General features: G+C 37.7%; 1 protein-coding gene across 3 annotated transcripts in view; it reads left to right on the top strand.

The window, feature by feature from the left end:
• The window catches only part of LOC141906063 (small conductance calcium-activated potassium channel protein 1-like), a 37,104-nt gene extending 12,828 nt beyond the window's left edge, over window positions 1-24,276 (top strand). For 2 of the 3 annotated variants that reach the window (XM_074795226.1, XM_074795228.1), the window contains exons 2-9: window positions 73-168; window positions 12,509-12,927; window positions 14,380-14,515; window positions 16,738-16,848; window positions 17,114-17,241; window positions 17,809-17,878; window positions 21,686-21,787; window positions 22,242-24,276. In XM_074795226.1, the coding sequence (XP_074651327.1) occupies window positions 73-168; window positions 12,509-12,927; window positions 14,380-14,515; window positions 16,738-16,848; window positions 17,114-17,241; window positions 17,809-17,878; window positions 21,686-21,787; window positions 22,242-22,418 (1,239 nt within the window). In that variant the 3' untranslated portion in view covers window positions 22,419-24,276. Of the gene's footprint in view, window positions 1-72; window positions 169-12,508; window positions 12,928-13,611; window positions 13,663-14,379; window positions 14,516-16,737; window positions 16,849-17,113; window positions 17,242-17,808; window positions 17,879-21,685; window positions 21,788-22,241 lie in introns of all 3 variants that reach the window. The other variant, XM_074795227.1, reaches the window with a different exon arrangement.
• The last annotated feature ends 551 nt before the right edge of the window (window positions 24,277-24,827 follow it).

Consider the following 24,827-nt stretch of genomic DNA (forward strand, 5'->3'; position numbering starts at 1 on the left):
TTGTTCATTTTTTTGCGGTAATCGCCAAGTATGCTATATATACTAATGTTTTAGGTATCGTTTCTTTTGTAGGCAACACCATATTCCATAGGATTAAAATCGCTAGTCAGCATTTCAACGTTGATTCTGGTTGGCCTTATTCTAGCGTACCATGCTATCGAAATACGGGTAAGTAACGGATCTTCGGGTCTGTCTCTGTCGCGCGCGCGCGCGTCTCTGTGGTGTGACGTTGCTCGATGTTTGTCTACACCTCGAAGCAATCAGTATCAGTGTGAACGTCCATTCACGGCCCCTATGTCCCATGTTATGTTGTTTCCTCCACAGGGCTTATCGTGTTGATTCTAACTAACAACTGCACGCATACTCACCGACTCTAAAATGACAGTCACGACGAATTATCAACGTCTCGTAAAGGAGAGATTGCCATTCTAAGTACCGCCATTATCGTGTGACTAATGATTTTTAATTACGAACTGGAATCTTAATGTGTTTCGAACACCTCTGAGCCCTACTGCACAGTTGTGACTTAGTACAAAAGTCGTATTAAATCATAAGACTGGAATTAAGTTGTTAGATCGGCTATTGGATCTAAGATGGTCTTAAATGTAAGTCCGTAACTTTGCACCTGGCCCCAGCTTCTAGCCTTTGCTAGAAGTTATTCCCTTTTCTGTTCAAAGAAGAGGCGTTAATATGTTCCAAAGTAGCGTGCTAAATGCGAATCAAACACGATGTTGGCAAAGATTACAAGAGTTTTTAGGTATTGTAAACGATAACTGTGTACAATTTATAGAAATATAAGTTGTTTCACTACCCGAAAAATCTCCACACTTATCTGCGGATCAGTATCCGCGATCCACACCCACTATCAGATTAAAACCGCCGAATGCAAACCTTTTCGTACACTTCTCATTCGAAAATCCGAGTCATTATAGGCGGATACCATTATACCCAACCGATCAGACACGGAATCTGTGTTTTAGAGAGTCCGTGGCTTTGTCAGACGACACACTCGTATATCTTATGCGTCATAATCAAAACCGTTCTGAGGCAATCAACGCAATAACCGGACGCATGTTCCAGATAAGTGGGGTTCAGTAGCTTGTTATTACTCCGCTTATCATACAAATTTATTGCATGAATAAAAAATGTACTACTAGTATATATATACGGCAATGGTTATAACTTGACTTGTATATAGTTAGTTCCCATGGGTTTAGAACATGGAAGCCAATTAACGGCAACAACTAAAATAATGCGACTATAGTTGCGTAGCGTATCATGTTTATCGTTTATTCATTAGTTACGAATATACTAAACAATATCAGTTCATTAAAAACATTTTCATTTTCATATGATAGAAAATTGGTGAAATCTGTGCTCGTATGATTAAAGCATGTTATATCATATGTTTGGTTAGGTGTAATTGTGTGAAGCTATCAGTTGATATGTGTTGACAACATTGACAGCGAAGGAAGATGCGCTCGTTGATTTATCATCGAATCGTGGCCTTCGTTTTAAGATTTTCACGCGGCGACTTAACGACTTATTCGTTCGAGCGGATAATTCGACTAAAAGCGTATTGGATATAAAAATCGAACTTCAGCGCGCTTCCATAGACGCGCAGACTAATCTCAGCCGCACTCCGTCTGCGGGCGACTACAAGACTCGATCAATTCCTACTTCACCGTTGACAGAATCTCATATAATTGGTTATACGTGATCCGTATCTACAATGTTTACTGATTGCTAACCTCGAGTCCCATCGGGTGTTTGCAGCCTGATTATCCTCTCTCCAACGGTTCATACTGGTAATATTTGCTGGGAATAACCACCCGTCGGCCATCCTTATTAACAAATACGGCGTTAACCCAGGCGCCAAATTCCAAACGGCTCAACGAAATTACTTGTATATACTATATGACTTAATATTTCCTCAGACAAATTGGCCTGGTATTTTGACTAACAACTTCTAGAACACGATGAGCTTTCTTACCAAACATCTTAGCATTGCGGTGATAAGATATATCTTCACACGTTCGGTAGCCAGAGGAATGGAATAATAAAATAGAATCCGATCAGCCGTAGGTACATAAAACTCTAACGCACTTACGGTGCTTAGTTTTGCCGCGCATCTGACAAAATTAGCCTTATAGACCGTGTGATGAGTGGCGAAGTGTCAGAACAGGTTAAAATTCATTGAAAATTACGCGGCTGCCGAAATAGAAATAGGCAAATGTCTGCCATTTCTATAGTAATCCGATCGGGTGCCTTGGCATTTTTTCGAAAGAATAGAAATGCTACGTAGACATCCAATCTTTATTTTACCTAGAAGGATGGTGGAGAATAGTGCTGGGAGTTTTGCGCCGCTTTCATTCGCATACGTCGTAGTATTATTTCTCCGAGCTTTTCTCAGTAGTAGAAAAATACCATATAAATATGATTCTTAGGGAAATGAAGCCAACGCTGAAATATTTCTGAGTGAGAAAAAAAATATAGCAAGCGCTAAACGATAGAAAAAAATGTTTAGAGTCACAATCTATAAAACTGATTCTTCGATTTCTGCTACGAATGAGAGTTGATTATATTCCAGAAATATTGAACATTAGGTTGTATTTGGCGTATAAATCTTTAAGTTAACGCGGGCTGTTCTTCAACACCTGTATTGCAGACTCAACGTCAATACCAACTGCTGTTCGGAAATTCCTTCCCTCTTCGACATTACTATTTGTTTTGAAACCCTTCTCAATTCGAGCTATATCTGCGAAAGTGCAATCAGCGAATTTCAATATACATTCTATAAATCAAATCGTATCCGAGATTGAACCTAAGTACTCCATCATCATTCTCCATTCTTCAAGAACGGAAAGGTGTGCCTGTTCTAGCACTCCGACCATAGCTACGGCCGTGAATACCTAAAGTGCCCTAAATTCTCTTATGCGAGCGAATACGGTTTTTGGGAATATTGCTTGGCGCATTCGAATAACAAAATGTAGTTGAATTAGATTGAGTTTGTTAAGTCTGCCAGTTAGACTAACAGCATACACGCGCACAGTATAATATAAAACTGCTATCATCACATACGAAATGTATATGTAAACATACTTCTTCATCACCTGGTAAATTTCTTCCAAGGTTACCCTCTCTTCAAACAAGCGTATCTATCTACCGGAACCTGCACAATGTATTTAGGCCTATCTAATAATCCGAACGAGAAGAAATTGCGTTGTAGTTCAGTCGTGAATTTGAGATTTCAGCGCGATTTCATACACGCGCTACCAGCCGGAACGACGGGATACACAGGGATTATCCCGTGTATAGATGATACACACGTTAACTAGTATCGAACAAGGAGTAAATTCTGTAAATTGTACCACTTAACGCTCTGACATAGCTGCAATTTCGTCTGCAAATTAGGTAAATGGTAATTTCATTTACGCGAATCAATTCTGATTTATTTGATCGCCTGCGCCGGAAACTCGTCATCATCAATTGATGAATGGCATTTAACCAAAATATAGACCTATGCGGCTGTTGATCGTACCTCCATTCTATTCGATGGAAGGCTGTTAGAGTTCCTGGGGAGCCTATGTTGCTGTTCAAGGCGCTCACCTTGCGGAGTACCGCAGTGTTGCGAGCTTACTCTCATTTCGTTTTTCCGACCCCCGTGATCCGACTGAAAATTATGGATTTGGCTCTCCCGGGAACAAGCACCTACAAATGTTTTTCCAGTTTCTCACTCTCGCGTTTATAACAGTTATTGCTGTTTGCGTACAGCAGTGTGAGCTTGCCTTCCTAAAAACAAGATAACGGGGAACAATCGACTTTCGTCCGAGCACGCCCATTTCTGATGAGGATAACGAAAGTTTCGATCATTGTGTCGAAATCTTATCTGTTCTATATTCAGTAACTTATGTTATGATATGATATTAGATGTGACAGATATATCTGGACTTTGTCGTATCCACACTTAGGCAAACAAAACGACGCTTGAAATGCGCTCGGTGGTACAGACCCTACAGCGGTTAGTTGTTTAAATCGTTCAAAGTTACGACAAATTGCCTTTAGAACTTACACATGTACATGGGGAAAAACTCACAGACATCACAGGCCCAATTCAACTACGCGAATTTCTCCGATATATATATATATATATATATATATATATATATATATATATATATATATATATATATATATATATATATATATATATATATATATATATATTATATATATATATAAATAGACGTAAACAATTTTGTCGGTTTCAATTGAATATTTTTATACCAGCAGCTAGGGTGTGGTAGTAGACCCGTTGCATTGACGTCATGCATATCGTTTGAAGCCAAAAACTATGCGTCTTTATATGATAACGAATATGATAATTTTCATTGTTGTTAGTCATTTTCACGTTGAAGTTGGCGAATTGACAAAAATAACCCAGCTTATTAATTACTAATAAATAGCTAACGGGAAGAAATGCAGCGAAGCTTGCTGATAGGCGACACGTCGCCTTCATCGGGTGCCTAGACTAAGGTCATTTCAAAGTCAACAAACGTCGAATTTTGAGAGGAATTCGTTCAGAAGCTGATTCCGAGTAGATCGGACGGGTACATTCGGTGTCAGCCGGAATCTCACGGAGTTTTACCAAGGAACATCCTCTTATCTTATATAATACACGCATAAGTCGTCTGGGCAGATCCTACTAGCGAATCATTTTACTAATGATATTAATGATATATGATATTAATACTGCTTTCCTTTATGCAATTATCTTATATATATATATATATATATATATATATATATATATATATATATATATATATATATATATATATATATATATATATATATATATATATATATATATATATATATATATATATATATATATATATATATATATATATATATATATATATATATATATATATATATATATATATATATATATATATATATATATATATATATATGTACCATCACGGGCGATGCCAGCGCATGATTGCTCCCAAGGGTAACCCGTGATCACATCAACGGAATCATCATTTCGGCTCCGTTCGAAAATAGACAAATATGATCATAGCAAATATGAAATAATTATTCCCAAAGGTATTGGTTTCGATACAAAAATATGTGCTAATTTCCGCAGTAATGTTTAAAGCCCCACGTGCAACACAATATTTTCGGCCAAAAATACAAAAATATTACTTAGTCTACAAATGGCTATGGTGGCTGATTCGAAAAAAATATATCCTTTCGAACGAACAGCTTCAATGACTATTTACGTACGTGGCGATATGGAAAAAAGTCGGATTCTCAATAATTCCAGCAAATATATCAATGGCGAAGTATGCGGTTAGAAATATTGAATGAAAATATATAGATATCCGCTGAATTTAATACGTCGTGAAATGACGGGTCAGAGTCATTCGCCAGATGACGTGCGTTTGCAGCTGCTTAAATATTGCGAAGTGGGCAACGATACCAAAGGGAGTGGCTGTTACAGTCACCCGTAGCGACAGACGACTGCAATTCACTTTTAAAAACCCAACCATTTGAAGCTATGCAGATGTTTGAAATAAAAACAGCAGCTAAGATCATTTCGAACACGCTATATATCACTGAATAAACACGGCTCGAGATAAAAAATAAAAAAAAACGTTTTGAGAGAGTTCGATCGGTTGATCCCGGGAGGGACCGCTGACATAAAATGACACGGCGTTTAAATCATTGGAAATGACTTCGGCACCGGACTGTCAGAAAGTCAAGTCTTAACTTAGAAAACTTCTCGAAAGAATTTCTATATATTTCTATTAGCCACGTTATCGATTCTAATAATCGGTACTGATTAACAACCTGCCAGTCAAATCTTACGCATAAATACTCGCCATCTAAAAACTGATACACGGTTGTAGCTTTCGCGGGCAGACGCTGTCATTAATATTAGAAAAATTTTCAAAATTGATGAATTGGCAAACCATTTCGTGCTACTCCAGCTGCTAAGCATTCCTGCGGGCATTATCGACGTGGGATTTTTGCTCCTCGAAACGTCATCTTTAGCGTTACGGTGTCATTTTGGGATCTTTTAATGAAAATTACAAAATTGTATGTAGTTGCGCGTACGTTCCCCGTTATGAAGTATTGGGAACTGATTTACACCATTACAGTAAAAAATCAATCGAGGGAGTTTTATGAAAGCTGCGCAGTGTCTGAAATAAGATCAATCTAATTAATGAAAGTAAATATAGCGGAGCTTTTCGATTTCGAAATTAAGATAATCGCAGTTGAATGGTTCATGCATTCATATCTCGCGGGTTTTTTTCACATCGGTTTCAACTGTCTTTCCGCAATTTCATTCGGCGGAATTAATTTCAATCAGCTTTCGGCGTCGCGGCTGTTATTGGACAGATGGAACCCACGTACTGGTCGTTCAGCTTTTAGTCCGAGACGTCTATATTCCCTATGACAACAATGCAACAAGAAACCCGCCATTAAAAACGAATCGCATTTGGGTTCAGCCAGGACATTTCTCGTGATTCCTGAATGCATTTCGCGGAAATCCTGTTAAATACGAGGAGCTTACGTACGTAGATACTCATTCGACATTAGTCATGTCCGATTTTCTAATGGTTGCCTCGCTAATTACTCAACTTCCACACCGGGCGCTAATCAAGTCATAATCCACTTACCGCGTAATTAGATTTAGGCTCTATTTTACTTATCATATTAACAAAATGAAAGTGACGTGATTCGAATATAAATGGCATCGAAAACTTCTTTCGCACACAAATTAAGCAGAAGTTGCGGCCATGGTATTGTCTTGGACGGATTTTTTTCTACATGTTAGAGATATATATTCCAGTCGTTTAGCCTCGATTATCTCGCGTTGGATCAACAAAAACCGGGTCTCCTCTTACTCGCGATCGATAACAACAATTTCACGATGATGTCGCAGTTTGCGACCGACCACGCGCCGCGCAGAAATTGGAAATCTCATGATGTCACGAGAATAACGGCGAAAACAAATAGACCCCTCTTATCCAATCTTGCCGATCAAATGATCAATCCAATATGCCACACGAGGGAATCGAAAACAGATTTTTATATGGAGTATCCGTACATTGAATTAAGCAACTTTCTCGTTACATTGACCCCGAATGCATCCGCTATAGATCATGGTCGCAACTTAAATTGCTTCGTTCGCTCCGTTTCGTAGCAAATATTTTGATCAGTCCATTCTACTGTGAAAGAACGCTAGTATCGACGTGGTCGTGTATCGCCCGTGGCTGCGCTTCGGTCTGAAGTTATTTCTTCGGCGAAAGGTATAGTAACGTTAAACCTACGATAACAGGAAGCATTTTGAGATCGATCTCTCCCATCATTTGACGGAGTTCAATGAGTCCGCCCGAGGCCTACGAGTGTCGAGTCTTCTAAACCGTATTAGCCTTTTGCGCGATGATAGAAATTCCATCAGACGAACGGCGATTCCAAAAACTAGTGCCATCCAGAAACGAGTAAGAATGCTTATTTTCTATTAGGGTATGTTATGTTCCGAGTACGTCCATTCACCTTTGAATTCGAGCACGCGTGTACCTTATATTTTCTTATCTCTACTTCCCTGTTTTCTTACCACGTCTACGTCTTTCTCTCTCTTACATATTACCTATCTAGTTATCTTATCATTTTCGTGCTCTTTTTTTCAACACATATAAATTACGACGCTGCATGATTATTTGATGCATATATTTGTATACCTGTATTTATCACATCGAATATTTTTTTACTTACGGCGTCATCGACGAGGATGTAATCATTATATCTAAAATGCAGATTTGTCGAAATATCACGTTTATGTCGGACTCTATATCATTACAGTCTTTGTTAGAAGATTTCACCGGTAGCTTTTACGCCTGATAATTACCTTGTCTTAAATTCGCTTCACTAATCGCATCATCTTTCAATAGCCGCCTAACGTTTTGTCGCCTGAAGTCTATAATTGTTGTTGATGTGCATGAAGTCACTGGCTTCGTTCCTTCATGCGAATAAATCTTTTTTCCTGACTTCTTCTTCTTCTTCTTCTCTGTGAAATTCTCATTAGAAAACCGAACCATTTTGACAGATGATCATTGTCACGCTATCATACTAAAGTAGATTTCTAGAAAATTTGCAATGGAAATTTATCATCTGAACTATATGATATGTTCTGTCTCTGTATAGTTTATTGGTAAGCTTTCTTTTTGAATTAGATTTTATGATATTTCTTTCGAATTTAAGTATTCAACACTCTTTTCTGCGTTATTCTACTATTATCACACACGAGTTCGGTGCAAATTAAGCCTCGTAACGTACGAAAATGCTTACAATTCGCGGTGATAAAATTTGTATGTCTGGTATTTTCTTATTTTCCAATTTCTATACACTACGTTTTCTCCCAATAGCGGGAATCTCTGCATATAGGATATCATATCTTTCGTTAGAAACGTTTTCGAAAAGAATAGAAATGCTGTTGTAAGCGCGTATTCCGATTATTTTCCGAATATATTGGTTGAATTCATCATTCGAACTGGACATTCGAATAATCAAATTTGAATACGAAGTCACAATCAAATTGTCCATAGACAAAATGTCCATTTTTTAAACGCGAGTACATACATTACACGTGCGTACGTTACGGGCTGCTTAATGTATCGTGACGTCTGCTCATGAATCGGCAATTAGCGATAATGACATGCTAATTTTGATTACTAATAGATTATCCTGGCTGGGACCGATGAAAATCTAAGGATGGTAAGTCAGTGGCCTCGAATGAAATGTTATTTTTTCTTTCTAATCAAAAATTTATTCACACGTTCTATATATATATATACGGATATCGTCCACACACAATAATATGATAATTGTTTTATTTATACATGTATGTATATGTATATACATAACACATTATATTTAATACATACCATCTTCATGTTGTTGACAGCATGGCTCCGAACAGCTCACCAAATATTAATCACTCGTCATCAAATTAATTACCATATGATTTATTTATAGTCATATTGTATATGTTTATATACGTGTATTATTTTTGTACTCGTAACAAATATAAGGTCGGATACTTATTTTTTCTTTATTGAATTCGTTGGCTTTGTTCGCGCTTTCGTTGGCGTTTTTTTAAACCCGTAGGCATTTCACCCGTTAAACCGCTACGTCTAATATGGAATGCTAGCAGCACAGACGATTTTTTTCTTGTAATATGCAATTAATGTCGCCATCAGATGTGTTTGGAAAAATTGATCTCGATGGTTACTGATATGTTAACCATATCAAATTCGTTTTCAAAATCAAACCAATTTTTCAGAGAGGTCCAGTCTATGATAAAATGATTTCGAGTTTTTCGAGGTAAAATCTATCTAAAATATGAAAAGACATTGTCAGCTCTGGGCCCTGGGCCAAGTCTTGGCTAAGTATTCAACTTGATCGACCCAATTATATCGAGTTTCTAAACGTGGACTTTGTTTAGGGGCCGAAATAGTGTTGTGGATTTTTAATGTAAATCTGTGTTGATTCAAATATTCTTTTTTATTTTTATTGACACGTATATTTTGTTTTCATTTCCACGGTCGCTATTCGTTAATTTTTATACTACCTTGTGTTCGACATGTTTGGTCATTCAAGCCCAAAGGGACCACGTATCTGTAATTCAAGTTTGCAGACAAAAGTGTTTAGGAAATTTTGGCACTGTTATTAGTATTCAGTCTTTTGCTTATTTCATCTTTATTTGCCCGATTCATTTAAAAAAAAAGCGCAGGGATTATGCAGCATTTTTTGTTAATTTATTTACGAATATGCAGGAGACACTTATAATTCTAAGATTTTCTCGTTCCAGTATTTCACTCGTTAACATTGCGCAATATCACCACTTAATCGCCATTGCGATTTTCTTCCGACGAAACGCTATTTCTTAGATTCGTGCGTCATAGTTTTTCCGACATCACCAAACTCCGTCTTAGTCCTGGCTCGTCCGTAGTGTATACAAGATGGCTTTCGTATAGTCGTAGGGAGTATTGATGAGTGTATCAAGTCTGTGATTTCAACTGTTCAGGTTCGGGAGTTTTGTTTGTATACACTGCACTTTACTGAAATGCGGAAATGCGACGAATCGATGAATTGTTTACTGTGAAACCAGTTATTTCAAATAGTTCGACTATTTGCTATGCGTTATCATTCCATTTCGACGGCACCGAAACTACAACGGTGTTCAATCAGCCCATCGTACACGGCATCAATCATTTTGCTAATGTTACAAGAATAAAGTAAATATGGAAATGTCAAAGCAATTTGACTGGTCGACCAATACAGGATAGTGGGGTACGCACTGATTGAAGTAATTAATTCATTTTTCCGGCTTCATAAACGCCGCTCTATAGCCAAAAGCAGGTTTGTTTGATCAAAACCAAATATGGCCGCGAAGGCTAATTCGCTCAACTAAGAAAAATTGTTTTAAAAGAAATCGGTCGGTTTCATCAGTCGGGATTATTTTTCCATTTGCTTCGCTTAGAAAGAGCAGGATCCGTTCTGAGAAAAAAAAGAGTTAACGATAAATTTACTCTTTCAGTTAATTTTCAATCATCAACTCTAGAATCCTAAATCACATCGCCGTGGAACAGGCCTATGTCTTCTGCAATATCGCAAACTCTATTTCGATACAATTATCAGAACGTTAGAAATCGATTTCAGTACCACAAGTGTCTATTTAAAGCAGTTATATCGAATCATAGAACTAAAATCAATTTGAGTTCTATAGTCGAATCGAAGTCGACAGTTGTAGAAATGATGAATTCCCCCTTTTTTTCTAAAATCTGGGTTATCGTAGAATCCAAAATGAGGAATTGGATAATCTTTATTTTACTATTTGTTTGGATATGAGGGCTTTTGGGTTCTTGTGAGTAAAGACAAGCACATAGTAGCGAAAGCAGGGATTGGCTTAGAATCGGATCAGACCTTAATATTCGCCGCGATTTTAGCGTGTGGTTTGTCTTCATCAAAGAGAATGATGCAGTAGTTGTGTGAGAAGCTAGACGAAACAAGAGAAATTGAGACGTGATAATCTGCATTCGCTGAGGATAAATTACGACACAGAGAAGCGCCATAAGGGGTTTTATTTTTGTTATCTTTTAATGCGATAAATCGCACTTATCATCGACTAGATGGGATTGAGCTGTGTCTAAATAGATTTGCTTTGATCTTCCAACGACATTGTGAGAAAAAAATTACAACAGATTGTCTCTCGATCATTTGCGATGAAATACCGTACCAACGCCGTATACAAATCGTGTGTCACTGACTTTTACATCGTGCGTCATAAGATTGTACGAAATAATCCGCAATTAGATTTTACAAAGCAAAGGTTTTTGTTTTTCCTCGCGGCAATCATCACAAACAGGAGTCAAAATTAGACGGAATTCATTTTCGAAAACGAATGCGATATCGTTGAAGATGAAACAACGGATAGGATTTCTTGAGATTTTGTCATTTAACCATATTCGTGGAAGCGTCGCTGCCATCGCACCTGCAATTCGAATAACTGATTCGATCGGTGCTGGTGCTATCTTCTGTTTTATCGTTTATTTCAAACATTCAAATTCACGGCGGGCTTATAGAGAATTCGATTATCCAACTTCAATTATAAATTCTGCAAGAGATTTGTAAGTTATTACTCGATCACCAGACGACAACGCAGTGTGATTCAGATTCACGCGAATCACGAATCATCTTTCCTACGTCTCACCATCGTCCCCGAAGGACCAGTGATCAATTTCTTGTAGCCAGTAATCGGTCATCTTGTCAAATTGTCGTAGAAATTCTGAAAGCGAACATACACTTGTTTTTCGACCTTGCAATGACTCCGTATCATTAGGAGTTCGTGGAATGTTTGTATTCGTAGCCCATTCACAAACGTTCTTCGGATTGACGAAGTCTTACCACGAAAACATGAATGTAAAACTAATACCCTATAGTCATCTACCAAAACTACTTAGGAAATAAATCGTATATCTCATCGAATATATCTTAAAACATATCTACTCGGTGGTTCATATTATATCATACGATTAGGTCGAATTGTGTGAAATGATATATCTGACGTGCGCTTTCGAGAAAAAGGCATGTTTGCACTCCCATGCTGATATTTTGCGTCGCCGCCTAACCCTCCGTATTTGGCCTATCTGCTAAGAATGCATGCTGTTCTGCTCAGTGTCGAAAATAACGTGAGAAATTTCGTGTAATACGTGATTTTGCCAAGTGAAACAAAACCTTAAAAATGTATTATATATAGCTTATATTATGTACATAGCACATATCGTAGGAATAGAAAAATCGATTTTTTTTTTCATGAAGTAAATTCAGTAATCAGTATATGTCTGGCGTTCATTCAGACTGTAATTCTTTCGGAAACTATTTAGCGAAAAATCCGTATTGACGTCGTTGAGTTTTTTTGTCATTTCAGTTATTTGCCGTTGACAACTGCGTAGAGGATTGGAGAATAGCCATGGATTTCAAACGATCGCTTCAACTAGCCATCGAAGTGCTGATTTGTGCCATTCATCCCGTACCGGGCAAATTCACTTGGGAATGGACGACGGTGATATTCGAGACGAAGAAGCCGGAAAAACGAATAGTGCCTGTGGATCTGATTTTATCTATACCAATGTTTTTTAGATTTTACCTGATATTCCGATCTATGCTGTTACATAGTAAACTGTTCACTGACGCCTCCAGTCGTAGTATCGGGGCTTTGAATCGTATTAATTTCAATACGCGATTTGTGTTAAAAACGTTAATGACTATATGCCCAGGGACAGTGCTGCTGGTATTCATGTTGTCCTGGTGGATGATCGCAGCTTGGACACTACGGGCTTGCGAAAAGTAAGTATACCAATGTTTTGAATCGATTCCTACGTATTTAACTTCCCGTAACAGTAGAAAGGCATGTTTTTCGAGTGAGCACCCCGTTGTACTTCGTTAAAGTTACGTAGCTCTTATGCGCACGAGTGCAAATTGGTTTTGCATGCTTCCGTGTTCAAGATGCTTATTTTCGCATTCAACGTTGCATCATTCATTAACTCGAATTATTATTGCTGAATGATTCGTTTCATTTCGAAATTGGCACTTTCATTCTAATCCTATTTCGTCAGCACAAATTTCTCCTAACGTGAAATAATCAATCTAGGGTAAAACTCAACTTAAACAAGGATAAAAACTGAAATAGGTTTTTTCGTATAATTGAAGAAAATCGTATTATGATTATTAGTTTCACATTGTGTATATACATCTCGTTACATTTATGAAAACCGTTAAATCCCGTCTTCTAAACCTTAAGGATAAATAATTTTCAACCATTTTGAAAAAACACAGATAGTTCCACAGATTTTCTAATTATTATGAGTTGAATAACTACTGTTGTTTGATATTAGGTAAATTTGACTGCAGATTTTGACAACTTTGTCCACATACAATTATTACATCCTTTTTGCTTTCGACTGTGGAACTGGGTCGTGCATGCTGATAACATGATGATTAATAATTTTGAATATTATATCAATTTTAAAGCGATTACATGGGGGACTTCGTAATGCATGTAAACACCATACCAGGACATGCGTAAGTCGATCCTATTACACTCGCTCCTACCATATTCATATCATAGAAAGTGGGAAGAGGCTTCGAATCCTATTTCCTGAGGTGTCAGGTTTTCTATACCCGACTTCATATTTATGAAATCGTTTAATGGCCTTTTTTGCGGCTAAACATGATATTTTGTGCGCTAACCAAGCCATAAATTCCACTCGATATCTAACTTAAACTATTCATCAAAATCATAAAAAAAGACTATTCGATAAATCATAAAGATTAAGCCGATTACTCTTAGTCATAGGTTTCTTTCCATTTCTGTTTTAAAATCTCTCGCGTGTAAAAACTGCTTTCTGATATTTAGTATTTCTATCAAGGGACAGCCGCTTATTGAAGGTAATATAGTATATACGATAAATGAAAAGTTATTCTTAGTATCCTCTATATGTGGTTGGTGTTTTTTTTACGGTATGCAGGCATCGGTTTTTCATTTGTTTTTAAATCAGAAATAGCGAAAGCTAACGGCCGGTTGAAGCCCATTTCCATTTTTATTCCATCCACCTCACACCCCTTCTAGAAACTTTGTGAGATTTCTTATAATAATTTAATTGGGAAAAATAGCTATTACCTTCTCATTACGTCATTTGGATAAGAAAGTGCTCCCTTAAAAAATCACACCATATTTACTTAAATCCTCACGAACCCTCAAAGCAAAAACTGCATAATTCTTTATTTTTTCTATTGCAGCTACCATGACCCGCTACATGGCAACTTTTTAAATTCAATGTGGCTCATAGCCATCACATTTCTTTCCATTGGTTATGGTGATATAGTTCCAAATACGTACTGTGGTAGAACAATTGCTATTGCGACAGGCGTCATGGTAAGTAGCGGATAGGTTATCTTAGGCATTTTCTTTTACAATCGAGGGCATTTCTTACACCTGTTGATGGTCTATAGAAAGAGTCCGAAACCTCGTGTCATTGCTTTTACATTCTTGTGTAAAAGGAATTTCATTTTGAATCCATTAAATTTGTGCGTAAGTTGGTTTTAAACTTATAATCTATATTCTCACATCAGAGTGTGGCTATTCTGCTATGTTATTACCAGCGTTACCTTCACGTGCAACATTTTAATTCTGTCTTCGGCTTGCTATTAGGGTGGGGGAGTCTAAGCTCGTCTTTGTTAATGTAAAGCCTTGGCGTTAGTGGGATGGGAGCGTTGTTGGATGCAGCGATACAACACTGACTAAATGATTGAAAACTCCAAATCCTTCCTAAATTAAACGACTAATGAAACGGAATAGTTCTTTAGCGTTATGATCGGAAAAACTCGTATTCAAACCACAAATCGCCTTATGTCCAATCCTTAACAAAGTGAGGTTTCCCAGCGGGATTCTCATCCATAAATTGATGTAAGAAGAATTAACTTAATGTGTCGCTCTGAATGAGACTATTGGGGGCTTGATATTACTCGCGTGAGCACGTGTGCATTTTTGGGTTCTCCGGCTGGAGGTATTGAAATAACTGATAAAAATCTTGAAAATCTGCCTTGACATTTGGCAGTTCATAACGTCGAATCAAAATAGAATGCCTTGGTGTGTTTTTGTATAACAAGCTTTTAATCGCCTAATAGTCGGAGGTAACTAAAACGATCCTTTTTCTCGATGACGTCAAAGTATAAGATTTTTTATTGAGGCGTGTTTTGAAAAATTGCTGCGTGGGTTTGTTATCTTTTTTTCGTCTGCGCAGGGGAGTAGTCTGTCAAGCAGTTGCAGTCAGCAGACACCGCGCCTGACGCCAATCGGAACTCGCTAAACTTTTGTCGTTTAGAACCCATTAGCAAATGGACCTGAAAAGATTGGATTTTCTCGCATAATTTTTGTTCACCTCGGCGGCTTTTCATGACATCTTGTTTACTTAAGAGAGTATCGTTTTTATCCATTACATGAGATGCCGACTATGTTGGTGTGATGAACGAATCTTCGTCGTTTGCCAGACCTTTTAAAAGAACAAGCAATATCGTAACAGGCCATAGTTATCGTATGCACCAGATGAAGCGAGGGGGTATATTATGATTTTGGCTGTACCACGCCCGCTTCAACGTACGCGAAGTTTGCTTCACCGCGATAACTCGAAAACTGGTTGAGATGAAATCTTTAAATTTTCAAGTTACACGTATGGTAACAGTAATCACATTCAAGAGGGCTGACAAGCGGTCATCTTGGATTCCGAAAACGTATGCGCATTTTGGCCTATATCGTATCGCATCGGTTTATGACTCGTTGAAAGGCTTTTGAAGCCTATTTCTAGTCGAATCTTATGGCACAAGTGCATTACTACAGAGTTGATTAACGTGAATAAAAAGTTTCTCTCGCCAGTGTTTGTCCAGTTTGTTCTTGAAATGGATGGTGCAATATCGACAGTGCCGACCATACAACTTTTATTTCATAGAAAGTATTGATATTTCACACGGAAATGTTAGTATATATCAGTATATGAATCCAGATCATAATACCATCCAAAATGGCTGACTGGCGGCTGATTCCAAAATGTATATTTCGGCCTAACATTGTATACCAGTAGACGAATTTAGGTCATAATGCAATTCAAGATGTCAGAATTGCGGCCATCTTTGATGAAAACATTTACATTTTAGCCTATAACTGTGAATTTCATACATAGCCAAATAATTGCCGATTTTAACAAAAAGCAATTTTGATGGTGGACCTGGTTGTGAGGTAATTTTGAGATGTCCAAGCGATATACATAATATTCGCATGCGGCGAACGCAAAACGCTAGTTAGTTTCTATGTTCCGAGCTCAGCTCATTACACCGCCATAGTTTCACGCGTCCATAATTTTTGAATGTTGCAGCAATTTTCATATTAGAACATCAGAACAAAATACTAACGATTGATAGAGATAACAGGATAAAAAGATTCAATCAGTAATATGGACAGATTGTGTCAAAGGAACTCGCTTATTTCTTTATAGATCGAGTGTCTCTTGTCGCTACTGGTTCATCAATGCATTTTCTATATAGCTGCTCTGCGCAGATCGTGCGAACGTCTCACCAATAAAAACATATAATATTTGATTCTAGGGTGCTGGTTGTACAGCTCTCGTAGTCGCTGTCTTAGCAAGAAAATTAGAATTAACCAGGGCTGAAAAGCATGTACATAATTTCATGATGGACACGCAGTTAACCAAAAGGGTAAGTATCACAAAACGACGGCGCACTGTCTTGCTCTTCTCATGTCCGGTTGATGTCCTTAATCGGGTAGACATTAAAGAAAGATGCGCCAATCTCTAAGGGAAAGAAGAAGAAAGTGGAAGTTATTTTTTTGTGTGACAGACACCAACGGATGAATTCGACATCCCCGATCAACATCATCTATTATTTCGGTTGAGAAATCCAATACAAAAGGCAAGGTGGAAAGCCGAGAAATGAAAAAAGAATATACGTTGCTTCTTTTCAGTTGAAAAATAAAGCAGCTAATGTACTAAGAGAAACGTGGTTGATATACAAATATACCAAACTAGTGAAACGGGTGAACGCATCCAGAGTGCGGACCCACCAACGAAAGTTCTTACAAGCCATCCATGGGTAAGGACAAACAGGATTTTCTCTGTATCTCCGAGAAAAATACAATCTAACGTTTCAATCAATGTTAAGTCGAATACTTATTTAATGTATATTCACTGCAAGCCAATAAGTAGACTTAGAAATAACGAAACATCCTGAGCTTCATTTGCATTAGAACTTATCACTATTGGCATCTTCATAGATGAGTATTATTTGAGAAACCGTTCACTTATCAAAAATGATAGGTGTGGAAATATTTGAATAAATAGATATATCAAATCCTATCATTTAGATGCATGATTGCATCGCTTCGTCGAAAAAAGTGACAATCAAAATGTCTTTTCAACATTCGAGAACTTTCAAGGATTAGAATCGTATCAAATTGGCTTCGTTCCATTTTTTGGAAATTAATCGCGTTCAGTTTGGGTTGAGGCAAAAAGCAAAGGTATAAATCCACACCGAGATAGTTGTCATGAACCGAACGAACGCCGTTCCCCCGTTCAACAATTTTTCAAACTTTGATTCGTCACGTTTCGCGCACGTATTGAAGTATTTAAAAAAACATGTTGTTGCTCGTTTTAACTTCAGCCTACGGCGCGTAAAGATGGATCAAAGAAAGCTGATGGATAACGCAAACACATTAGTGGATATGGCAAAGGTAACGAAAGCTTCCCTTTTCGTTGTCAATTTACGACGAGCGTTTCACGCGCTGCGGCTATCTCAAGGGTTTGAAACTAGATTAGAGAGCTGCGTTACAATGTAATTTTAATATTTTACGATAGATGCCTTATTCATTCATGCATATTCATTTCATAAGCTCGTTAGTGTTATTCCGATGATAGATATCATCATTTTATCTTTTGATAAATATCGAACCGTGAGATACGAGTTTTGATTTTGAAATCTTAAAAAAGATGATATTCTTAAAGTATTCTGAATCCTTGAATAACCGTACTTTTTGACTAGATTAAGAAAGGTTCATCGTATTTTAGCAATGTTTCAGCACTCGCGGATACGTACTTATTCCCGATGACCAAATTGGTACTTTTTAGATGCATGTTGCATTATATTTGCATTCTGAAAAAAAGAACTCTCAAGACGCCCCCTTCCCGCGTAATACCACTAAAACGAAACATGATATAATCACACACGCTTTTTACTATGCGTTTCACTTTATCAATTGACCGAACCCCTTCACCTAAAGGCTTCTGCTTCATATCTTAAATATAATGATTAATTAAAGGCTTTTCTTGTACATTAATCAAGCGAACCCCGAAGTGAATTCACTACCCCCGGGATTATGCATGAGGACGGACCTCTGTGTATTGACTCTTTCTTGGCGTTCTATGTAGACGGTTTTTACGTATATAAACACTGTGTCGTTGTTCGTTGTCGATGAAACCGATTAACCGAATTAACGTATACGAACCATTAATCATAATAACCGAAACCAGCTTAAAAACCTCCGGGCGCCATTATCGGGCTCAACGGCTTTTTAATACAAAACGGTGCATGCAACACTGCACTCGATTCTCGTCAAGTATTGTTTTTCTTCTCTTTAACTTGTGAAGTGCCCATTTTATATGCACCACAATATATCTGCATATTATTTCGGAGTTCTCTCTGCGTCCGGGTCTCTGTGGTCAAATCCCGCCATCCTACCGCCGTATTATATGTATATACTATTATCACCGAGATCAACGAAAGCGTCCTAGGGACATATTTGTAAAAAGTTTTAAGAAAACTTACTAATCTACTCCAACTCGGATAACTCGGAATAAACCTCGAGATGCTGCATTTTTTGCAATTTTCCCAAGACGCTTCCGTAACGATCGAAACACTCAGTACCATATGAGATTTTGATATCGGATTTGGGATTGCACTTTAAGACAATCGTGTGGTTTCTTGTTTGTCTCCGATGTTTGATACTAGACGCATAACGCCGCTATTCGTGAACGGCGTTCCTTGGCAAAAATATTCATCGCGGCAAATCACGGGAGAAGCTCACAGAAATACTCTCCGTGCTAGTTTCAGTAGCCTACTGATTTCGGAGCACCTTCATATTAATATGTGTTCGTCGTATCTGGGAGGAATGATCTCTGCATGGTGACTGATTCAGGTCAACGGAAAAAAAGATGTCAGCCTTTTCAGTCCGTGGCAATTCTTTCATAACTCGAAAATGCGTTTTAAAGCCGTGTTTAGAATTATTTGAACGTAATGTTGAATTGGAACAAGACTGAGAATGCTTACTTGTGCGTGCTTATTTTCAATGAGAGCACGAAAATTCAGTTAAAAGTATTTATGCGGTCGGATCACTCACCATGTCAGGTCTTAAGAATGCGCACCGATTCATTCACCATCAGCTATCTTGGTCTTCAAGCCCTTTTACTTATACAAATATTATATAAAACACACTTCTACACCTGCCTGTTATCATCGACATATTTATATATATAAATCCATCACTTCTTGCCCGCATTCCTTTCAAATTTCAATCGATCAACAGTGGTAGTTCCTAAAAAGAAATACTAAAAGTATCGTCCTCTTGGCCATAGAATTATGTAAGGAGTCGCGCCGTCCGCAAGTGAACGCACGGCGCGCTTCAATCTAATCAAACGCTCTTTGCATTTTGTAGCAAATTTCGCCCGGTTTGGTGAATAACACAACTGCGTATATCTCGGTCCAACGGGTAGTCTACCAACAGGTTTGACGGTTTATCTGTTTTGACGGGAATGCCGCCATTACTAACAGGGCTCGCATTTAATATATGTTATATATATATATATATATAAATATACTGACACATGGTCGGTTGGTACTCTTTGGCAAGCTACGTATATATAGATCTGAAAAATCTGAAATTCGGCCCAAAGCGAACAACAATCGTCATTCACTCATGTCATACCTGTCAGCTGCTGATGTCTTGACTAAACCGTCCGTCTCTCTTACCGAAATTCATCCGTAGAATTGGGCGTGGTTATTTTTCTATAAAATGCTACTTTGTAAGATTAATGGCAAAACGAATATGTGCCCAGTATCAAAAACCACTTGGTAATTTTCCTTGGAGCGACGCGTTTGTCTCTTTATTGTGTATTGGATTGATTTCTGTAGGTGATTACGAATGGCACAGTCGAGTCAGAATGTCTAGATCTGGACCCGGATGTAAGCAAAATTCACCCTAGCCAGATTCACCACCAGATTCAGAATTACAGAGAATTCACGAACTTATAATCATGCAGATATATTATTGTGTTCTTCTGTACATAGTTTGCCAAAAAGATTACCTGTCACCAATTGGCCATGCCGCCAGATTATCCATGCTAAGTGTTTTAGCTCTTCTTATTTACATAGATATTTTGAAAGAATCATCAAATTGTTTTATTAAGATTATTATGATTTATATCATTTAATTATCATCGTTATCGATATGAATATCTATTTTGCATCGTAAAAGAGAATTCTCCTCGCTATTATCATCATTAGGTGACTTAGTTGACTTCAGCACGGCATGCGTTAAACTGGGCACTTCATATAGCTTTTTAGAAGCATTTTGCTATTAACAAAAGTGTATCTATAGCATATATTACATTTCAGTTTATTTTTACTTAACTAACCGTTGCAATATCAAACATTCCGAACGGACTTTATTATTCCCACGCCTGGTGATTTTTAGTTTGTAAAAAAAAGAAAATATTACCGCAATTAGAAAGAAGTGCTGCACGCCGTCATAGATTTCCCAAAATTAATCCAATTTTTTGTTGATAAAATTTCATCCAAGTTGAATGACGCTTTGTATGTTTAGTCTTCATGCAAAAAGATTCCCGTCCGTAGTGTGACTTGTCTGTCAAATCCTACCCTTTTGATGTGAGCAACAAAACCTGCATGGGTGTAAAAATTTCGGTCTGTAACGATACAGCGTTGTACTAAATGGTGTTGCATCTTGAAGTATTGATTGTGTTATTAATATTGTGTGTGGAAATTCAGTTGATTTCTTAATAAACCCGTTTGAATTATATACGTGTGATATATTTACTAAACGAGATCTAACATTATTGGCGCCGTATTTGCATCTTCACGAATATTGTTTCAAATCCAGTATGACACATAGATAGCCGTCTACGTTCACACCGTGTCCCTCCGTGATAGAAATGAATAAATGCACCGAGGCATGTTTAACCCAATCAGAAAGCATCATCCACCTCACCTTGATCTGCCTCATCAATTTATCAGCAATTGTTCACGCAGAATGAAAAATGCATGATCACGTATGTAACCTAACGGAATGCTACCCATCTGAGATCCTCCCAATATGGCGTCTATGCACACGAGGGTTGTATCAAAGCGTACGGTCAAGTGGAGGCGAGTGATGACACAAGAACGTTCTTTATCCAGATTGAATTGTGTGTGCGTCTTTTTTCTTATCTAAGCAATGCGTCAATTGTTTTTCCCCTTCTTTTCGTTTCAGACGCAATCAAATATTTACGAGGTGGTGACGGAAATGCATTCAAATCATTCCAAACTTGATGACCGGGTTACAAAAATAGAGAGTAAACTTAATACGCTGCAGGTACGTACGTAACTCGTCGAAGCCTGAAACTAAATCGATATTACACCAAAAAATTGCCTCTAGAAAAAGATGATAATTTGTTCCTTACAAGACGCTCGATCTGGATTTTTGTTTGGCGATGGAGAAGTTTGAAAAATAGAAGAATTCGTTCATAGTCAAATCAAATTTGACAAGGTTAACGAAAAGGCGCTTGTGAATGTTGCAGATATGTAGATAATATGGTCTTATGATACATACACACTTGCCACAGCCCCAAGAAAATCTATATGTTTGGTCGAAATGTGCACGAACTCGCCGCTTGGGGATAACATAAAGGGATAATTCATATCGAGGAAATACCCTTAAGAAATAAAATCAAATAGAACAGAAAAAAATCCTCTGTGACGCGGTTTGTTGATTGAATATCCATTTCAAAAATTATTTTTAAATCTTGCGTGTCTTTTTTCAATTTCAGGAGCAAATTGAAGCTCTTCCGAACATAATTGCTCATCGTTTGTCGGGTCATTCTCCGGAACATCCGAGCGTATCGCGACAGCCACCCCCAACGAGTAGTAGTACTCTAGCCAAACGGTCACCGACTACTACAACGGCCGGTGCAGCAAGTTCTTTGCCTTCAGACTCTCAAATATAGAGAATTTTGAGCTCATAATATTCAAGAACGGATAAAGACAGACCTCCTGTTAAAATCCTCATGTTAATTAAAGACAATACGGAAGTGATGAACGAAAATTGCTGTGACGGCAAAATTTTAAAAGGCGGCTTCACTCATTTCTTGTTTCTGTGATTTTCAAAAAAATGAATCGGTGCCAAACCGATTTTATGTGCGTGAGAGTGTGTATGTATTGTTCGAACGCTTCTAGAGTCGTGCGTGAATTTCTCCACACGGGAGACACTTTGGTGATTACTAAAACAGATCCCTGATTCGGTATCTTTCGGGAATGATCACTGTATTGAAGACGACCGTCGTCGGATCTGAGGGCGATGTCGAATCTCTTATCAGTCAAATAGTGTTTTTCGTTTGAACAATGAAATTCGTTCCAAATACCGTTAAAATCGTCTCTCTTTTTCTCACTTTTTTACAACACTACACACACATGTGTATGTTTACTGCTGTTTTGTGGCGAATATCACCCTTATATAATTGGGTTTATAGGTGGAGAGGTATCGTAGCTAGACAGAGGTATCGTAGCTAGACTAGCTAGGCGAAGACAAGTTTTTAGAGCCGTATTCAATCTCGGCCACCGATTATTTGAAAACGGGGATCCAAAATTGTCAAAAATAGTATGGACACAATCGAGTTGCCAATATCTTAATCGGATACCCGATATCTATCTTTTTGGGGGGTCGAACCTACTTTCTTGAGGAGGATATTTTGGCAAATTACCACTCGAACTCAACGAGACTGAATGATGAATTTGTGTTGGATTCAAAGACCATCGCGTCGATTACATATATACATATTCTTCAAAATTGGCTTTAAAGTTCAAAACATTCTGGTCACATTCGAAAATCCACTTTCAAATAAGATTCGAGAAAAAGAGCAAGATATTGTACGTGAAGATCCAGACAAAATTCAGACAAAAAAAAATTGTGATGTAGAAAAAAAATAAATTCTTTTGCTCCGTCCATAAAATTCACTAAAGTATTCTCAGATACTTCAACTTCTTGTCTGCCTACGTTTGAAATTGAACGAGGCGTTAGATTTCTGCTGAATTTCCCACAAGTTATCGTAAGCGATAGATCACGTGCTTTCCCCGTTAGTGGCGTCGGCACTAGTAGCAGACGATGCCGCGACATTCGTTTTCTTCTTTCTAGAAATGAAAGTAACTTATTGTTATTCGTAGATACGTCATCGATCTGCTATGCAACTTTTTGTCTCAATCAAAGACCGAAATGTCTAGTATAGATACGTATTGATGATTTGTGTTCTGTGGCATTCCTGAGGGCGATGATGTTGACGAATTGTTGATAATAATGAAATTATATTCCTTTGAAAATTAATGTAAATATGATATGACGAATTTTTCACTAGTGCGAATGGCGATCATCATTTGCACGACTATTGTTAATCGAATTGGTATGATCGACTAAAATAGGTTTCGATCGAGGCAAACGTTTGGATCGCGCATATCCGAGTACGTACGTTCGTATATGGCTAGCCGAAATATATAATACCCAGTACATTATAGGCTAGTGTTTCAACTCCTTAAATATAACAGTTGCATCTGTATTGTTATTTTGATCCGAGCTTGCAAGGATGAAATATTAGACTTATACGCATATATCTCTCATAAAATAATACCCACAGGGAGACAGACGAAGGACGACTGCTGTATCAAAACACAGACAGACGATAGACACCGATGTGCGGAGGTTCGAACAACAGCTAGTATATAATTGGTGATAAAGACTATATTAATTATAGCCCGCAACCCTTATACAGATGTTTATAATGTTCACATAAAAATGTTTGAAGAATGTTAAATACAAAGGTGTAATTAAAATATTAGAAATATCATCGCATTTGCAGTTTTTCGATTGGAAAATATAGGAATGTTCGGTGAATGGTTTCAGTTCACTTTCGGTACATACATGTATCGATATTGTTTCGACTCTTAGATTTCTCTGGTGCAGTCACATTGAAAGGTAATTCTAATTAATGACACGAGGACCATCCACGGACCTTTTACACCCAGTGTTGATCAGAAAAAGAAATGCATACACACCTTCAATAAGGGATCTAACGAGGCGCATTACCGGGTCGTTATTCAAATCAGTCCAGTAACAGACGGATTAGATGCTACAGTAAACATCATCTTCTCTGAACATGGCCGATTCAGACCTTTTGACTAACTCGGACAAAAACAAAATAATTTTTCTGACTTCGTAACGTTTTCTCGTATACTTAAAACTCACCTTATTTCGTTTACCTCGGACCGATATTGCAGGTCCGAGTTTAGACGAGGTTTACTGTATAATGACAGCGGAATAAATGCCCTCACACCCATATATGCACACCCTATACTGGGTCTCCAGTGGT

The sequence above is a fragment of the Tubulanus polymorphus genome, chromosome 5 (genome assembly GCF_964204645.1).
Source record: "Tubulanus polymorphus chromosome 5, tnTubPoly1.2, whole genome shotgun sequence".
Taxonomy (NCBI): domain Eukaryota; kingdom Metazoa; phylum Nemertea; class Palaeonemertea; order Tubulaniformes; family Tubulanidae; genus Tubulanus; species Tubulanus polymorphus.